Source organism: Eutrigla gurnardus (assembly GCF_963514095.1).
Source record: "Eutrigla gurnardus genome assembly, chromosome: 3".
In the NCBI taxonomy this organism is placed as follows: domain Eukaryota; kingdom Metazoa; phylum Chordata; class Actinopteri; order Perciformes; family Triglidae; genus Eutrigla; species Eutrigla gurnardus.
Window position 1 is genome coordinate 7104275 of NC_139917.1, and position 16590 is coordinate 7120864.

Genomic DNA, 16590 nt, shown 5'->3' on the forward strand with positions numbered 1-16590 from the left:
TGTATGTAAACTCATGTGACAGACCCAGCCTCTGGTAGGGGGTGACACTGTTCAATAAAAGAACTTGTCCCACCACAGCCCGTGTTCTAATGAAGACAATCTACTTTTTATGAGGATTTCTTTATTTCCTGAAAGCACCAAAAAAAAAGAGTCATATTGGGTATGTTTTTGGAGAAGGAAACAGTATCCCAGTTTGCACCTCACCCACCTTTAACTTGTGTTCCAAAATTTGGATCTCCAAAGCTTCCTTTTTCATCTTTTGCCTAATGTGGTCCATTTCCAAGTCTGCTTTGTTTATTAGTTTTTCCAGATAGATTTTATAGAGCTCTTTGACTGGAAGCTATAGGAATGCAAAAGATGACATTGGATTTCACAGTACCAAGTAGAGCGTTTCATTATAATTCCAGGGAGAATCTTACAGAGGTAAGCTGTGATTTAGAAGTGGCTGGCCTCTCATTGAATTCGATTTCATCCTGTTTGAGAGAAAGAAGATGTCAGTTTTAAATTGTACAACGCTATCATCAACTTTTAGATGTTATTTTTAAAAAGGTGTTAACCTCAATAGGCCTTTCCTCTTCCTTTTCAAATGCCGCAGACAATGTTTCTCCATCATCTTCCTGTAATGACATTAACAGTTGTGTTCAGCAATTATCAATACATTATTAATAATCTGTGGAAGGTGAAGAATTGTTACAATTGCATGGAGGTTGGTGAGGGCATCTGGTTCCAGTAGGGCGATGACGCCATCAGTAACTGGAAGAAGATGATTAGACAGTGAACTTATTACTTGAGCCAGAATATTGCCCCATCTAATTTGCAACGCGCTGGGTTGCGTGTACATATTTAATTATTTTGAATAACCAACCTCTTATAAAAGCACTTCGATCCTGGGGGGTGGGGGGATCAGAGGAGCTCCCTCCAGGGATGCCCTCAGCCACAGGACGCATACTCTGTTGGCTGAGGGCTATCTCCTCAGCCACTGTGAGGGCTGCAGGTGGTGGACCCCCTCCAGTCTTCCGGGCCTCTGCTTTTTTTCGATTTGCTAACATGGAGGAAAATGTTACCCTAATATTCAGTAAGCCCTATTTTGAAGACACATACATACATACATACATACATACATACATACATACATACATACATACATACATACATACATACATACATACATACATACATATACATACATACATACATACATATAATGCATTTTGCCTATAGGTGTAGCCTTCTAATATATCTAAATCCTATATTGGCAGTGTTGGGGTGGCTGAGAAATGTATTACTTACATTTACTGCAAAAATATAGACCCATCACATGTTGAATATAGCTGTTGAATTAGGTAGAGCAGGCAAAACAGCACAATTGATTTGATTTCAATTAAACATTAGTTTACCTGTTTGAACTATATTTTTGTACTTCATTTTCATTTGCTGCCAAGTCCTCTTGGGGCAACTGGGGTTGTTCCTGCGTATATTGACACACACAATTTACATATTCAATAAGTGGAAGATATTAAACTTTCCTCTCATTTTATTTGACTGTTTTATTTTACTCACGCATTGACTTGCTCAGCTATTTCCTGCCAAGCTCTCTCTCGCGCTCTCGCTGCCGCGGCGGTATTGCTTTTTTTGGTTAAAATTGGTAACTGCTCGGCATGTGCGTGCATTAGAATTTCTAATTCCGTGGGGGAAAAGTATGCGGATCTACGGTTTTGGTCCATGTTTGATCATGTTATCAGAGATCCATTGATGATGGCTCTTTAAAGTCAACAGGCACGCCCCCAACCCAGCGTGAACACACTCAGAGTTGATTAAACCAACGCTGATCACCTGTTCTCAAACCGAAAACCCAGAGTTGCTTTTGAACCCTGAACTCTGAGTCAACCAACTCAGAGCGCAGGATTAAACTCAGAGGGTGCAGTCGAATAGTCTTTTTTGCTTAGGAAGGTTCCTAACTGAAGAAGTGACCCGGAAGTAAACAAGTGGCCGCCATGATAAGAGCCGTTCGGATTCTCTAAATGCAAAGGAAAGGAGCTCCAATGCTTCCTTTCAGAGCTCCTTTAGCATAGGATGCAACGGACCTTCCTATGCGAAAGGAAAGGAGATTACACCGACCCACAATTCTTTGCGAGAGCAACATTTAAAGTGCCGCACACCTCGGCCGTTCATGAAAACAAACGATATGTGTATTTGCATATTTAACATTAACTTTCATGCAGACATATAGTAATTGGAATAGTGATAATAAATGTGTGGACAGTGATAATAATTGAATGTTTTTTTTTATTATTTATTTCAATCATGTTACAAATGTTTGACAAAAACAAAACTAAAACCACAAATGAAAAGTAAATAAAACAACGGTCAAACAGGAAGGAGGAGCTGCTGGACCTGAAGCCGGTCAGTGAACCAGCTGTTTATAAAACCAACATGTGGAGAAGTGGACGATGCGTTTTTTGTAGTCCATTATTGTAGTTTCTCCAGTGCAGACGCACGTCAATCGCTGGTGCCGATCATCAGCTGTCAATCATCAGCGGCCGCGTTATAATGACGTAGCTTAGTGAAAGTCCGGTCGGATTCTCTGAGCACCGCGGTCGACTATTCCTAAGTCCTTTTGAGTTCTCCTATCGCCTTTCCTTAACCCCGTGACGTTTTCCCCAGAGGTCAAGGAATAGGAGATAGGAATAGGAGTTAGGACCTTATTTTTTGACTATTCGACTGCACCCAGAGTATGTTAAACCAGCTACCTGAAACAGGCCCCAGCTTCAGTCCAGCAGCTCCTCCTTCCTGTTTGACCGTTTGCTGTATTTACATTTCATTTGTGGTTTTAGTTTCATTTTTTCAAAACATTTGTAACAATTGAAATAAATAAATACAAATACCATTAAATTATTATTGTCCACACACATCTATAAACACAATTACAATACAATTACTATATGTCGTATAGGCATATCATTGGTTTTCATGAACGACAGAGGTGTGCAGGACTTTAAATGTTGCTCTTGCAAGGAATTGTGGGTCGGCGTAATCTCCTTTCCTTTGGTAAAGGAGTTGTATCCGATGCTAAAGGAGATCTGAAAGAAAGCATTGGAGCTCCTTTCCTTTGCATTTTGAGTATTCCAACATTCTATTACACTAGCAGTAGGATGCTAGTTTGGATTCTTATACCAAGGTTCCTCTGACAATGCCAGCAGTGGAGCTTATCCCCAGACTATTTCCCAGCAGAGAATAAGTGCCATCGCGCTGTAGCCCACTTCAACGTGAAGGCTTGCTTGCCAACACTAATACCTTTCATTCACAATGTCAGACTGTTAAAATGAACCATAATTTCAAGGATTCAGCATGTTTACATTATCAACAGTTTAAGTATATATAAACTGTTATTGTTTGTTAATAATTATACTATGAGGTTTTCACACAAAAAGTATCAAAACAAGTATCGTGTATCAAATTCAAGGTGTTGGAAATGTTCTCAAGATACCCAGCCCTACCCGCTGCTGTGATGCTGCTCATCATTGACTGCTTTCTGCTCTACGATGACATGTTGGGAGATGGATCCAAATGCACCAAATGCAGATGGAACCAAAGAGCCTGGTCTGCTCCAGATGTCTACATCAAGTCTGTTAAGATGGTGTTTTCTCTCCAATAGGTGGAGCTGTAACTGATGCTCCTACTGATGTTGGGAAATTCATTGATTCCTGAATCCTGAGCCGTTATTCGACGTGGAAAGTGTCTTGAGATAACTGCCGTTGTCAGATGACACTATGAATACCATTGAAATCAGTTTTGATTTCATTATTTTATCAATAAAACCAGGACAAGTAAAACTATTTCAGCTTTTAGCAAAATGTGATTTGAGTCACTGAGATGGAATTTAAGAGATCAATCCAACATGGAATCAAAACAACTTTATTTACAAAAATCACCCTTACAGTTGTTTTCACTTCAACAGTCAAATGAAAAAATGCACTCTAAAACTAATAAAAACAAATAAAGACAGAAAATAAGAGAATGTTAAAGGGGCGGGGCTTTGGTGTGACATCGTCCAGTTTAGATCAGATCGGCCACTGCAGAGAAACACAACAGAAACAGGTGTTACACATGGACTTATTTATCACTTGACTCATTATTCTTTTCTAAAACCCAAAGCAGCACACTTTGTGGAATCAGAGCTTCAGCCTCATTCTGATTGGCTGAGTCTGAACATGTGAGAGCATGTGCCAGATTGCCAGGTTGTTTCGTACCATTCATGGGCATCTCGTCGATCTGGGTAGAGTAGTACTGCTCGATGTCCCTCAGGATCCTGATGTCATCGTTCTTCACAAAGTTGATGGCCACACCCTTACGGCCATAACGACCGGACCGACCAATCCTGGAGGAGGTTAGAAGTAATTTTAGACATGCTGAACTTCAAGGTTCACGGCTAATTTAACATTTTGACGACTTTCTGTGGAGGGATATGTTGTGTGTGGATGCACAGCTGTCCGTGGGACTACTTCCTGTGCAGCAGGTGTGATGCGTACCTGTGGATGTAGAGCTCTCTGTTGTTGGGCAGGTCGTAGTTGATGATCAGAGAAACTTGAGGAACGTCTAGACCTCGAGCCCAAACATCCGTAGAGATCAACACACGACTGAAAAGGGATCATTGAAATCATATTAACGATGGAAGATTAATACACATAAATCTACATGTGCAGGTACGCAGACTGTAACAGAAGTGTTCTTAACACGTGCATGGTCTGTCTGTCGGTCTCATCGGTCCTTGTGATAACAGCATGAACTACAGAGTCCTTGTCTGGGACCTGGTTTTTGTTACCTGGCTCCAGATCTGAACTCCTTCATGATGGACTCTCTCTCTTTCTGAGGCATGTCGCCGTGCATCGACGACACCGTGAAGTTGGCCTCTCTCATCTTCTCAGTCAGCCAGTCCACCTGAAACACAGACAAGACTCAAGTTCACCCAGCAGGCTTTGCGTGTGCAGGCTGGACTGAGACACACAAACCATTACATAAAAGGATGGGAGAAATACAGAGGTGTAAGAAGCTTGTGTGTGAAGATTAGCAGACCTTCCTCTTGGTGTTACAGAAGATGACGGCCTGAGTGATGGTCAGAGTGTCGTACAGATCACACAGAGTGTCAAACTTCCACTCCTCCCTCTCCACGGCAACGAAGAACTGCTTGATGCCCTCCAGGGTCAACTCGTCACTGGGGGGGTCAAACGCGCACACAAACATACAATATTGGATCTTTTCTTGAACCCTTTCTAGATATCTCATACATCTCCTACATGCTTTGACTTGCTGGATGTGTATGTGAACTGACCGTTTGACCAGGATGCGGATTGGGTCGGTCATGAACTTGTTGGTCATCTCCAGGATCTCGTGTGGCAGCGTGGCGCTGATCAGGACCACCTGTGTGGCCGGAGGCAGGTAACGGTACACATCGTAGATCTGCTCCTTAAAACCTGAACAGAAAAGGAAATCCAGTCCATCAGCAGGGTTCATTGCATCCCTCAGCTTCACCTACAAATAGTATGTGGCACTGAAGGTAAAGCAGATATTTAGTGTTTCTGGTGGCTTCAGATCGCGTTCAGATAAAATGTGAACAAAAACCAGTCACTTGGTTAAAGAGACCACTGACGTTTTAAGATTTTCTGCAAACTGCAGGAAAACCACCTGTGACGAGGTTACGCTGTCACTCTGTTCCGTTTCCCAGAGTTCAGTTGTGCGACATTACCTCACTGTGACATCACGCATTTATCAAGGAGACACACTTGCACATGCTCAGTCTCACCTTTGTTGAGCATTTCATCAGCTTCGTCCAGAACCAGCATCTTGATGGCTCTCGTTCTCAGACTCCTGCGACGGATCATATCTGCAGAAAACACCCACAGACAATCGTCAGCTTCCCATTGGCTACGTTACAGGCTGACCACCCAGCAGTCAGAACGGAGTCACACTGAAACCAGTGTATTCAGTGAAGACTTCATAATCTAAAACTATGATTTTAGCTCTTAGAACAGGGTAGTCTGCCGCTGCTTCAATCGGTTTGTTTGGTTGTTTATTGTGTCGCTTTCAGAGTGTTTCTTCGCTTCCATGTGAGTAGACCTGTTTGCTGAGCCGACCACCATCTAAGTTAACATATGAAGAAGGACATCTAGATTCTGGATATGGAGCATCACACAGAAACCTGCGTCAGGTCGAGGAAACATTTTCATGCTACTTTCACCAAAATGTGATTATTGGGGTTTGAATACACAGGAGCTACAGAATGATTAAAAAAAAAACATTCATGTAGATGTTGTGTGGTTTGATCCTCAGCTGATCCCTGAACAGTTTGTGACATCCTGACCTGTCTGTGAATTTTCTCAGAGTCAAATGTGATGTTTTCAAATGTCACCAGGAATCCATGAATCCACCAAATCCGTTTAGAACCAAATCAGATGTTCCATTACAGTGAACTGAATGCGTCTGTGAATGTTGGATAAAAGGCGCCCTGCAGTTGTCACCTGGACCCGGAGAAGCTCAAACACAAGCTCCCTACCTTTCAGGTTTCTACCATCTGCATGGACTTTGTTTACCGCCATAACACAGCTTCTGCCTTGGTGTCACACTCACCAAACACTCGTCCAGGTGTCCCAGACACCACGTGCTGACCGTAGTCCAGTTTCCTGATGTCCTCGCCCACGTTGGTCCCTCCGATGCAGGCGTGACACTGGACGTTCATGTAGTCTCCCAGAGCCAGTAGCACCTGAACACACAGAAGACACTGAGCCAATCAGACACCAGAAATCAGCGTCACATCACTGCTGCTGATAAAGGATTGGTTGGCTGCTACCTTCTGAATTTGGCCAGCCAGCTCTCTGGTTGGAGCGAGGATCAGCGCCTGGGTCTCCCTCACCTGCAGACAGGAAATGCATCACGGCACAGTGTCATCATAGTTTTCATTTCATTCAAGTTACATATGTTGTAAAGATGACAAATAATAAATATGTATTTGGAAAAAGTAGAACTTAAATGTACTCAGAAAGAAACACTGACCTGGATGTCGAGACACTGCAGCACCGACACACAGAAGGTGGCGGTCTTTCCTGTTCCAGACTGAGACCTGGACGGATCAGAGACCGGCTTTTAGAGAATGACAGATAACACAGACCACTGCAGATTGCTGTAGACCATTGCCGTGTTTCCCATAAATTACCTAGACTGTGGCCTGCCAATGTCTAACCTGATGGTAAATTGACCTGCTTTATAGCGATTTTCTAGTTTACTAGCTACTCAAGGTGCTTTACACTACATTCAGTCACCCTTACCCATTCACACACACTCACATGCCAATGGTGTATCAGTATCTTGCCCAAAAGGACACTTCGGCATGCAGAAGGGAGGAGCCTGGATTCGAACTCTCTCTACCACTGAACCACAGCCTGCCCATGGTCTAATTTGCCCCGCTGATGTTGCATATTCTGTGACGGACCAGGGTCACAGACGCATCTTTCTATTATGGAATGTGTAAAAAATACACACATACTCAAAATACCCCATAATCCCCACCTTGCATTCACACTTTAAACGCACACTATTTCTGCTCCAACAATCACACCGCAAAATTCCAGTTGTAGATCTTGTAGCAACTTTAGTTTAACAGTTAACAGCTATGATGGCTTTGCTCTGTCTGTCTGTCCCCAGTTTGACACTAAATAAAACTGAATAGAATGTGGAGTCACAAGGATTTGTTGTGATCACAAGCAAAACTGACACTTATTTGAATGCAACATTTACTTGGTCAGTATTTTAGACAGAAGTATAAATGGTTATCAGCCACCAGCCAAGTGAAATATACCTTGTGATTTCACTGTCTGACTGTCACAGAGCCACATTGCTAAGGGGGCATCACGTCTCATTTTAACTTAGACCCGTTAACTGCTGCTCCTCAGTGTTGATTATTGGATTGGTCAGGACAAGAAGGTGACTATGTTGTGATGTACTTGCTAGATGTTATGTTCAGGCCCTGTGCAGAGACCTGGGAATTTAGAGGGTTTGTTCGTGACGCAGTGACACCGTTATTGCTTCAGCACTACGTTTCCTGCACGAAACACTTTAATATTTGCCAGGCAATCAGGTTCACAGGTAGTCCAGCTCCTCCAGGATCCACATCCATACATGAGGTCACAAGGTTTGCTGTGTTCCGTAGACCCAGGATCAGGACAACAGGCTGATACAGACCAGTAAATACCAGTAGAGACCAGTAAATACCCGCAAATGCCACTAAAGACCAATAAATACCACTAAAGAAAATGAAATACCAGTACAGATCTGTAAATACCACTATAGACCAGTACAGGTCACACAGTTCTTACTGGGCGATGACGTCTCGGCCTTTGATGATCTGTTTGATGGCTCTCTGCTGGATCGCTGACGGTTTCTCAAAACCTGAAACCCCAAAAACAAAAGTCAGTCACATTAATCATGTGGTAAAAACAGCAGGGTTATTATACTGTGATATTTTCTGTCGGTCCTATCAACAACAACATTTATATATAATATACACGATCATCATCTACAGATGTAAAGTAGTTCTGCTCATCTCCCGAACCTCCAGACAGACGTTTAAAGTCTTTGTTTTACTGCGCAGCAACCGGAACTGGAGGGAGCGTTAGCGGGAATGGCTAATGTTGACTCAAGTGAGCGATTTAATAACAAAATCAAGTAAATTTCACACATGTATAACCTTAACGAAACTATGTAGAGAAATACAAGCAGATGCAGCTGCTATTTCATTTAATTGGATACTTCAAAAACATCGCGGTGATGAACAGTTAGCGTTAGCATCCTGCGCTAACGCTCCGCAAGAGGCCGCGCGGATCCCCGACCTACCGTAAGCATAGATGCCGCGAAGTAAGTCCTCCCTGAGGCCCATCGTGTCGAAGGTGGGGGTTACGTCCACCTCCTCGCTGGTCTCGAACTCCACCTTGGTCATGTCCTCTTCCCTCATGATCCTCTTCCTGCCCTGCAGCCCGGCAGCAGCCATCTTCCTCTGAGCTCTTTATTCCGCTCTAACTCACCGAGAATCCGGAGAAATAATTGTGCTGTTCTCCGTAGAACTGCTAACTGCTAACACGGGGAAAGAAAGACCGCCACACGTGTCGCGTCGATGACGTACTCTGTTAGCGACGCGGTCTTCTTCTTCACTCGCAAACAGCTTTGAAAGTACACAGCGCCCCCTACTGTGGCGAAGTGTAACGTCACATCATATGACCCTATTTCTTATAGCCGACCCACAAACCCTGTGATGTTAAAAAGGAACAGAATCCACTACATCCCATTCCCGTCCTCCCTCTCTGATTTCATTATGCAGTGTGCCTCTCTCTCTCTCTCTATATATATATACAGTATATATATATATAAATACATATAATATATATAATATATATATATTTATTTATTTATATATACTGTATATATATATATATTATATATATACAGTATATATATATAAATAAATATTATATATATATTATATATATATTATATATATATATATAGAGAGAGAGAGAGAGAGAGAGAGAGAGAGAGAGAGGCACACTGCATAATGAAATATGTATATATAAATAAATAGACTGTTACTGTTATGTAGACTGTTATGTCCCCTAGACATAACAGTCTACTAATTAGCTTTATTTTCATTCCTTTTATCCAGAGTCTCAGGAAGAGCTTTTCACCAGACTCAGTTTATAAAATTCTTTATTTTCGAGCCCAGGAGTTGCTTAGTCTAGCATTGATCAGCCCCTCCTGCTGGTTGAACACATTTTCACATCACAACATCTTTTATTGACTGATTATTGATTGTTTTGTAGAAGAAAATGTGTTACCTTACAATTCTTATTTGTATCTCATATAATGTTCCTTTCTCTCTAAACATCAAATGTCCTGCTGAGCTGTTTTTCTATTGTGTTTAACTCTTGCCGTCTTGATGAAAAGACTCTTTGATCTTTCCCTCTTCCTGAACTGTCGCCGTAACATCTGTCTCACATACATTGATCAAGGCCCGATGGGTGACCCCTGTAGTGACATCGTCTAGCTCTCGAGAACAGTCACACCTTGTAGACATCCACAGATGTCTCTTCCTCTGCAGAGAGACATGTTGATTCAATGCAATTCCACTCATGACGCCTTCCCTTTTGTTCTCTCGAATGTTCTGTATAAATCCAACTCGGCCAGGCCATTCAACAGACTGGATCTTCATGGATACACTGTGAATTTCTTTTCTCCGCTGTCAGTGATTAAACCTCATTTGAACCAGCTACAGAATTGGACCTGAAGAGTGTTTCTTCCACAGTTTCCTTCAGCTCTGCTCAGAGGAAACAACCTGCTGCTAACAACGAATGATGATAGCACTACTGGATGAAAGGATGAACACATGAAGAGGTCAGGGGTCAGACAGCTGAGGGTTTGACCTGCTTCACTTTGTGGCATTAATGGTCAAAGTCTTTGAAGTTCATCAAAGAAATACGGTCCAGCAGGTCTGACGAGGTTCTGCCGGTCCGACGAAGTCCATCCAATCCACATCAGTTCACATCCTGTGATCAGACTGAGAGCTGCTCAGGGTCCATGTGCCCACCATCTGTTTTCAGGTAACTGAGCGTCCTGAGACAGTATCCTAACACATGTTGAACCTGCTTGAATCAGACTTTGATCTGAATCATGACGAAGCAGGAAGATCAAGTCACGTGACTTGTAGCCTTTTGATGGATTTTTGCTTTAAGTAGCGTCTCAAAGTTTTTGCCACTTTTATTTTGAAAGGTGAAACCAAAACACTGAAAGAGATACATAATGAGAACAGACACACCCATAATAAACACACAGGTGACTGTGAATATTTTGATTAGAAGTCATTTTGAATCCTGTTTACTCATAAGATACTCTTTTAGACTTTTGTGGAAATCTCAGATGTTGCCATCACTTCCTGTGTGAAGCGTCTGATGATGTCTTGTTGTTAACTTGACGATGACAAAGTCAACAGGAAGGAGGAGACAGTCAGTCGTCTTTTGATTGGTGGACGTCCAGACTGACGACCTGCAACTCTGTCAGGTTACTGCTGCTCTGCTGACTGATCACCATCTGGACAAAGTGCACACAACAAGTATTTGTAGTACTTCTCTTGTACTAATCACCAGTAACGGTAGAATTATAAGTAGCAGTATCAACAACAGGTTTAGTGGTAGTCATATCAGTAGTCATATCAGTAGTAGTACTATTGGTAGTAGTATCAGAAGAACTCTGAATAGTAATCAACAGTTGTATCAGTGGCATCAGTAGAATTTATATTAGTAGTAGTATCAGTAGTATATAAATAGCAGTATGAACAGCAGCAGCAGCAGTAGCAGAAGTAGTACCAGTAGTAGTAGTACTAGTGCTCAGTGAGGTCATACCGGGTGCAGTTGGACTGCAGAGACGGGGATCTGAGCAGCAACCGGAGGCAGTGAGGTGAGGAAGACCTGCGGGAGAGCGCCTGAAAGAGATCAATAATAAACTGTAATAAAAATAATAACAATAATAATAATAATAATAAGAAGAAGAAGGTACCAGGGTCATGTGACTGGGCGTGGCCTGTTGGGGGAAAGGTGTTGAGGACGGTGAGACCGGTGTCACTCAGCGAGGACGTCGGTGCAGCGTACATCACCGTGTGTCCACCAGGGTACATCATGTGACCTGCAACTGAGGAAGAGGACGACGAAGAGGACACGATGGACGCAGGAAGACTGGCTGCAGAGGAACAGCAAGACATGAGAACAAAATAAACTGAAATCAATATAATCTTTTAGAATTACAATAATTATAATAATCATAATATATATGACAATATAGCACCCCCAAAACATAGATTTGGAATAAAGTTTCAAAATAAAGGCACATAATCACCGTCACAATAAAAGGCACATAACCACCTTCAAAATAAATGAGGTGGGGCTTAATTCGTACCTGTGGAGGAGGCAGGGGTTTGGATGTCCGAGCTGGTCTGATGGGTGAAGGTCTGCTGACTGCTGTGCTGAACCTGGATGGTCTGTAATTGCTGAGAGACTCCGCCTGCTGATGAATACACAGCTGTATGTCATCCATCAATCCTTATCAGTGTTATATTACACACACAGACTTCATGAATACCACACACACACACACACACACACACACACACACACACACACACACACACACACACACACACACACACACACACACACACACACACACACACACACACACACACACACACACACACAATGGCGTCAGAATCGTTTCATATTACTTGCGCAACTATCAACTGAACGCGTCACACCCGCGTGCTTTGACGCCTGTGCAGCACACAGCGCCTGACGTGTAATGTAGTTTCCTCATTGATTTATAATGGTCAATGAGGACCATTGAGCGTGTAATGTAGTTGCCTCCCCTGGTTGACTGAAATGAACAGGCCAACTACATTACGCGTTCAAGTTACGCGGAGTAGGTGCGCACAGCAGATCAACTTCCGGCCGCGCAGCATCAGAATCTGCGACCGCACGTGCGTGTGAACGCGTAACAACATTTGTCAAACAGTGAGAGACAGACGTGCGCACGCTGCTTCATACGTACACAGCTTCTTGTTACGCGTGACATACAACCTGCGCACGACAACGCACGCACGCACGCATAACAAAGTAACCATGCGTTCACACACACGCTGCTGCGCGTCTTTCTAAGTGTTTTGACATCGATTTACCTTCATACACCCACAGACATACACCCACAGACGCGCGCACACACGCACACGCACACGCACACACACACACACACACACACACACACACACACACACACACACACACACACACACACACCTGACAGTGACATGGTGGCAGGGAGGCGGAGCAAAGTGGTCGGCTGTGCTTGCGGAGCATGCAGCGTGGTGCCGGGGCTCGGGGTCATGAAAGGCTGGCCCTGCAGCTGGCTGAGGGGGATGGTGTGTGTGCCGGGGGGCAATGAGGCGCCTTTGGAAAGTTGAGGGAGGGGGGCATTGATTGATTTATTGATACAGAGCCTCAGTTCTGCAGCACAGCAGACAGATGTACTCTGAACACACCTAACTCATATTAAAACAATGCAGGACAGGATACTAGAGAACTAATTAATAGACCGGACACTGGTGAGAGGAAGCTCCGCCCTCCTACCTGACATCAAGGTGAAGCCTCCAGGAAGCATGACGCCAGCCGATGTCTTCAGCACCATCCCGTTGGTGGAGGAAGGGGGCTGCCAGGAGGGGGCGCTGGTCTGCACCTGCATGGACGCCGAGGATGAGGACGAAGAAGAGGATGAAGAGGGAGTGGCCTGTGTGATGCCGGGCAGGTTGGACATGGTGGTAAACGCTGGTTTGATCACATCCTGCAGGAAGAGACAGTCAGGAGAGACAGGGCTGAACCGAAGCACAACTGAAAGGTACACACTCTGAAATCAGCCAATCAGCATCAGCAGCAGTTTCGCTGATATCCACTAGAGAACACAGGCTAGAGGTAAATGGACTGTGGGAAATGATCCAACTTTTCCCATCACACAAAATAGCAGACAAGAGAATGCTAACACACAGCTAATTAGAACTGATAAGCCTGCAAAGAAACAAAAGGGCTATGTGCCAGTGAATAAATCTTCAAGAATTCTTCCCTGGAACTCTCTTGGGGCAAAGCCTCAAGGCAGATCATTTCCCTGTGACACGAGAGAGATTTATATAGATTTACTATCCTCCTCCTTCTCCTCAACTCCTATGCAGAGTAGGAATCAGCTGTGGATGGCTGCTAAATTAAAGACGATCAACAAATCTCCCAAACAACAGACTGCATCTCAATTTGATGACCTGGAGTACCTCTAATCCTCACAGAGAAGGGTCAGGTCTGAGAGTAAATCACGAGTTAATAGGCCAGGAAAGTATGAGAAAAAAAAGTTGACAAATTAAAAATCTCAAATGAAATGATTAATGAATGATTATTTTTTGACTCTCCATATGTCCACAAGAAAGTGTATATAATGTATGTATGTGTGTATGCATGTATTCATGTGTGTATGTATGCATGCATGCATGCATGTACTGTATGCATTATGTATGTATGTGTAAGTGTGTGTTTGTGTATATATATATATATATATAATTTATGATTGCGATTCCACAGTATTGATTATTGCAAGAAATAATATATCATGAGTCACATTTCCGAAAACATTCCATTTGCTGTTTTTTCCATAAATGGATATCGCCGTCTGCTCTACTCTACCATAGAAAATAAATAGAAATATTTAGTTTCCGGGGAGAAATATGCATTTTTAAAATGGCCCGGAGAAGAATTGTGATTAATATGAGAATCTATTTTTCCCCTGACCCATAGAATGTAAGTATGGGCTTTCCTCCTCACCATACTACCTTACTGTCTCTGAATGTGGCTTTACCTTGGCAACCTCAGAGCAGCTGTCGACCTCAGACACCTGGTAGGTGAGGTCGGTCTCCTCAAAGCCTGTGGCGCTCATCCTCTGGTCGGAGGACGGGTCGGAGCGAGGTGGGGAGTCGGGAGAGTTGAGACAGGTCTGGATCAGAGCTTTCCCCGTCTCTGACGTGATCATCGGCTGCAGCTTCCTAGTAGCAAAGGTGTACACATGACCCGTCTCACTGGCAACCAGAAGCAACACCTGAGTACCGGTCAACGTTGACAACTCGTATGCCTGCAGGAGGGAGGAGATTTGTCATAATTATTATTCTTTATTATACAGGTTGTTTCACTTTCACCAATGTCAGTAACTATTTTTCTGGCTCAGGTGTGAAGTCAGGTGATCACTCAGGCGAGATGGATCTCTGCTCTACAATAGGGGCGACCAAACTATGGTCATTTATCATGGTAAGTTACCATGGTAATGACTGGCAGGTTTTCTTCAACAAACCCCAAGTTTCTCCACCTGTGTCTCCACCCTTTTACTGATCCTGAACCAGCTGTGGAAACATGGGGAGTCCTTTCCTCGTCAACTTAATAGATATGGATGTAAAAGTGATTCTAGCAGCTTTATCATATTTTTTAATCAAAAATATGATTAACTTTCAGGTTCATTCAGTCTTCATTGATTCAGGCAGCAGTTGTCTCTCATACAAATTCATGTCAAAATAAATGATATCGCTGGGGGGTTATGCATAAAGTGATCAGAGGTCCGAAAATCTTAAAGGTCTGGGGTTAGGTTCAGAGTTTGTTAAACCTGCTTTCTGGAATACACCCCTGATGTGTGAAGTGATCAGAAATAAGTGAATATTTTGGTGTCTTCTCTCTGAGCCTTCACCTGTTATTGTCTGACCAATAACACTATTCTATTAAGAAAGGTAAATGAGTATAAAGGGTCCAAACGGGTCCGAATGTGTTCGTGATTGAAGGTTTCTCATCACCTAAAAAACAACTCAGACCTGTTGTGGCCACCTATGAGGAGGGGTTCCCTCCACACTCACCTTCTTCATGATCCCGGTCTTCCTCTTGCTGAAAGTTGTGTACCGCCTCAGTTTGTTGTCTATGAACTCCATCTTGATCTTGACTCTTCCCCTGGTTTTCTTCCCGGGTTTGGCTCCTGGTACCCCGGGGCTGACACCACCGTAACCCCCGATCAGGCCACCGGAGGAAAGCGCTAACTGATGCCCGACCTCCCTCTCGCTCCTCTCCCGCTTCACGCCTCTCCTGTCCCCGCCGGAACCCGCTGTGTCTTCCTCATCCCCGGAGTCCGAGTCCTGCTCGGAGCCGCTGTAAATAACCTCGGTAACGTGACTATAGTCCCTGTCTTCAAACTGGCCTCCGTCGGTCCCAGAGGCTGTGCTTAGTCCCGGTCCAGCCGTGTTCACAGGGAGGCTGTTGAGCGCAGTTCCAGTTCTAGTGCCCATTCTAGCGCCGCTCCGCGCCAGCAATCCCGGCTGGGCCCCCCTCCCCCCCCCGCCGGGACTGGAATCTCCTCCTCCCGGTGGGCCAACAGCTACACTCTCCCCGGTGCTCGGAGCTCCCAGTGCGAGAACAGTCGGCTAACCTAATAGGGTCGCTAGGTGCGGGTTTTACAGAGCTAACTAGCTAACAGCTACAGTTAGCCGTTACTTTAGCAACAAGTAAAGCTATCTGTCTATCAAACTCCGTAAATTCTCGACAGATCAGGCCGATCATCCGAAGGCCACCAGAGGAAAAAGTGGGAAATATATTCAGATCTAGTTTCACCAGAATTCCCGAATAAACTTGAAAAGTTGTGTTTTTGTACAGTAATGAGTGAAGCCCGGCCCACCGAAACACACATAAGGAAATGCCGAAGAGCACCCGCCCCTCTCCGTCCGCTGTGGAACATAGTTCTCTATACTGTTCGTCCTATATCCACAGCCCTCGTCTACAACGTCAGCCACCTCATCGGAGACGTTACATCGCTGTTTTCTACATGACTTGTTATAGAAAAGCGGTGAAGTTAAATGGCGTGGTGCGTAGTGATACCAACAAGCTCAGTAGGACGTGCAGGGGAACTACTTCCCTCCAAATAAAGAAGCACCTTTCCTTTTATGGC

General features: G+C 43.9%; 2 protein-coding genes across 5 annotated transcripts; both read right to left on the minus strand.

The window, feature by feature from the left end:
- Nucleotides 1-3899: 3899 nt before the first annotated feature.
- On the minus strand, nucleotides 3900-9148 carry eif4a3 (eukaryotic translation initiation factor 4A3). Its single transcript, XM_084006375.1, has 12 exons — nucleotides 8884-9148; nucleotides 8367-8439; nucleotides 7048-7114; nucleotides 6845-6907; nucleotides 6625-6757; nucleotides 5801-5881; nucleotides 5330-5471; nucleotides 5074-5212; nucleotides 4823-4938; nucleotides 4530-4637; nucleotides 4251-4378; nucleotides 3900-4073 (listed from the first exon to the last, which is right to left on the minus strand). The coding sequence occupies exons 1-12, from the start codon at nucleotides 9035-9037 to the stop codon at nucleotides 4057-4059; spliced, it is 1221 nt and encodes a 406-aa protein (XP_083862501.1). The 5' UTR covers nucleotides 9038-9148; the 3' UTR covers nucleotides 3900-4056.
- A 606-nt stretch (nucleotides 9149-9754) lies between these two features.
- LOC311010539 (serum response factor-like) lies at nucleotides 9755-16327 on the minus strand. Of its 4 annotated transcripts, none has more exons than XM_084005070.1 (8): nucleotides 15512-16327; nucleotides 14476-14745; nucleotides 13212-13317; nucleotides 12882-13031; nucleotides 11989-12096; nucleotides 11593-11772; nucleotides 11439-11518; nucleotides 9756-11127 (listed from the first exon to the last, which is right to left on the minus strand). In XM_084005070.1, exons 1-8 carry the CDS (start codon nucleotides 15932-15934, stop codon nucleotides 11044-11046), a joined length of 1401 nt encoding a protein of 466 aa, XP_083861196.1. In that variant the 5' UTR covers nucleotides 15935-16327; the 3' UTR covers nucleotides 9756-11043. The 4 variants fall into 4 exon arrangements, with proteins under 4 accessions (XP_083861197.1, XP_083861196.1, XP_083861195.1 ...); XM_084005069.1 differs by having other exon boundaries at nucleotides 11989-12093; nucleotides 13212-13422; XM_084005068.1 differs by having other exon boundaries at nucleotides 9757-11127; nucleotides 13212-13422; nucleotides 15512-16326.
- Between the last annotated feature and the right edge of the window lie 263 nt (nucleotides 16328-16590).

Excerpts from the sequence above, each read along its gene's own strand:
- eif4a3 (XM_084006375.1), bottom strand. The coding sequence starts at position 9,037 with ATGGCTGCTGCCGGGCTGCAGGGCAGGAAGAGGATCATGAGGGAAGAG. Across the intron at positions 7,115-8,366 it reads GGCCGAGACGTCATCGCCCA|GTCTCAGTCTGGAACAGGAA; the intron begins GTAAGAACTGTG and ends TGATCCGTCCAG. Across the intron at positions 4,379-4,529 it reads AGAGAGCTCTACATCCACAG|GATTGGTCGGTCCGGTCGTT; the intron begins GTACGCATCACA and ends AACCTCCTCCAG.
- LOC311010539 (XM_084005068.1), bottom strand. The coding sequence starts at position 15,934 with ATGGGCACTAGAACTGGAACTGCGCTCAACAGCCTCCCTGTGAACACG. Across the intron at positions 13,032-13,211 it reads AGGCTTCACCTTGATGTCAG|GCGCCTCATTGCCCCCCGGC; the intron begins GTAGGAGGGCGG and ends AACTTTCCAAAG. Across the intron at positions 11,773-11,988 it reads AACCCCTGCCTCCTCCACAG|CCAGTCTTCCTGCGTCCATC; the intron begins GTACGAATTAAG and ends GTTCCTCTGCAG.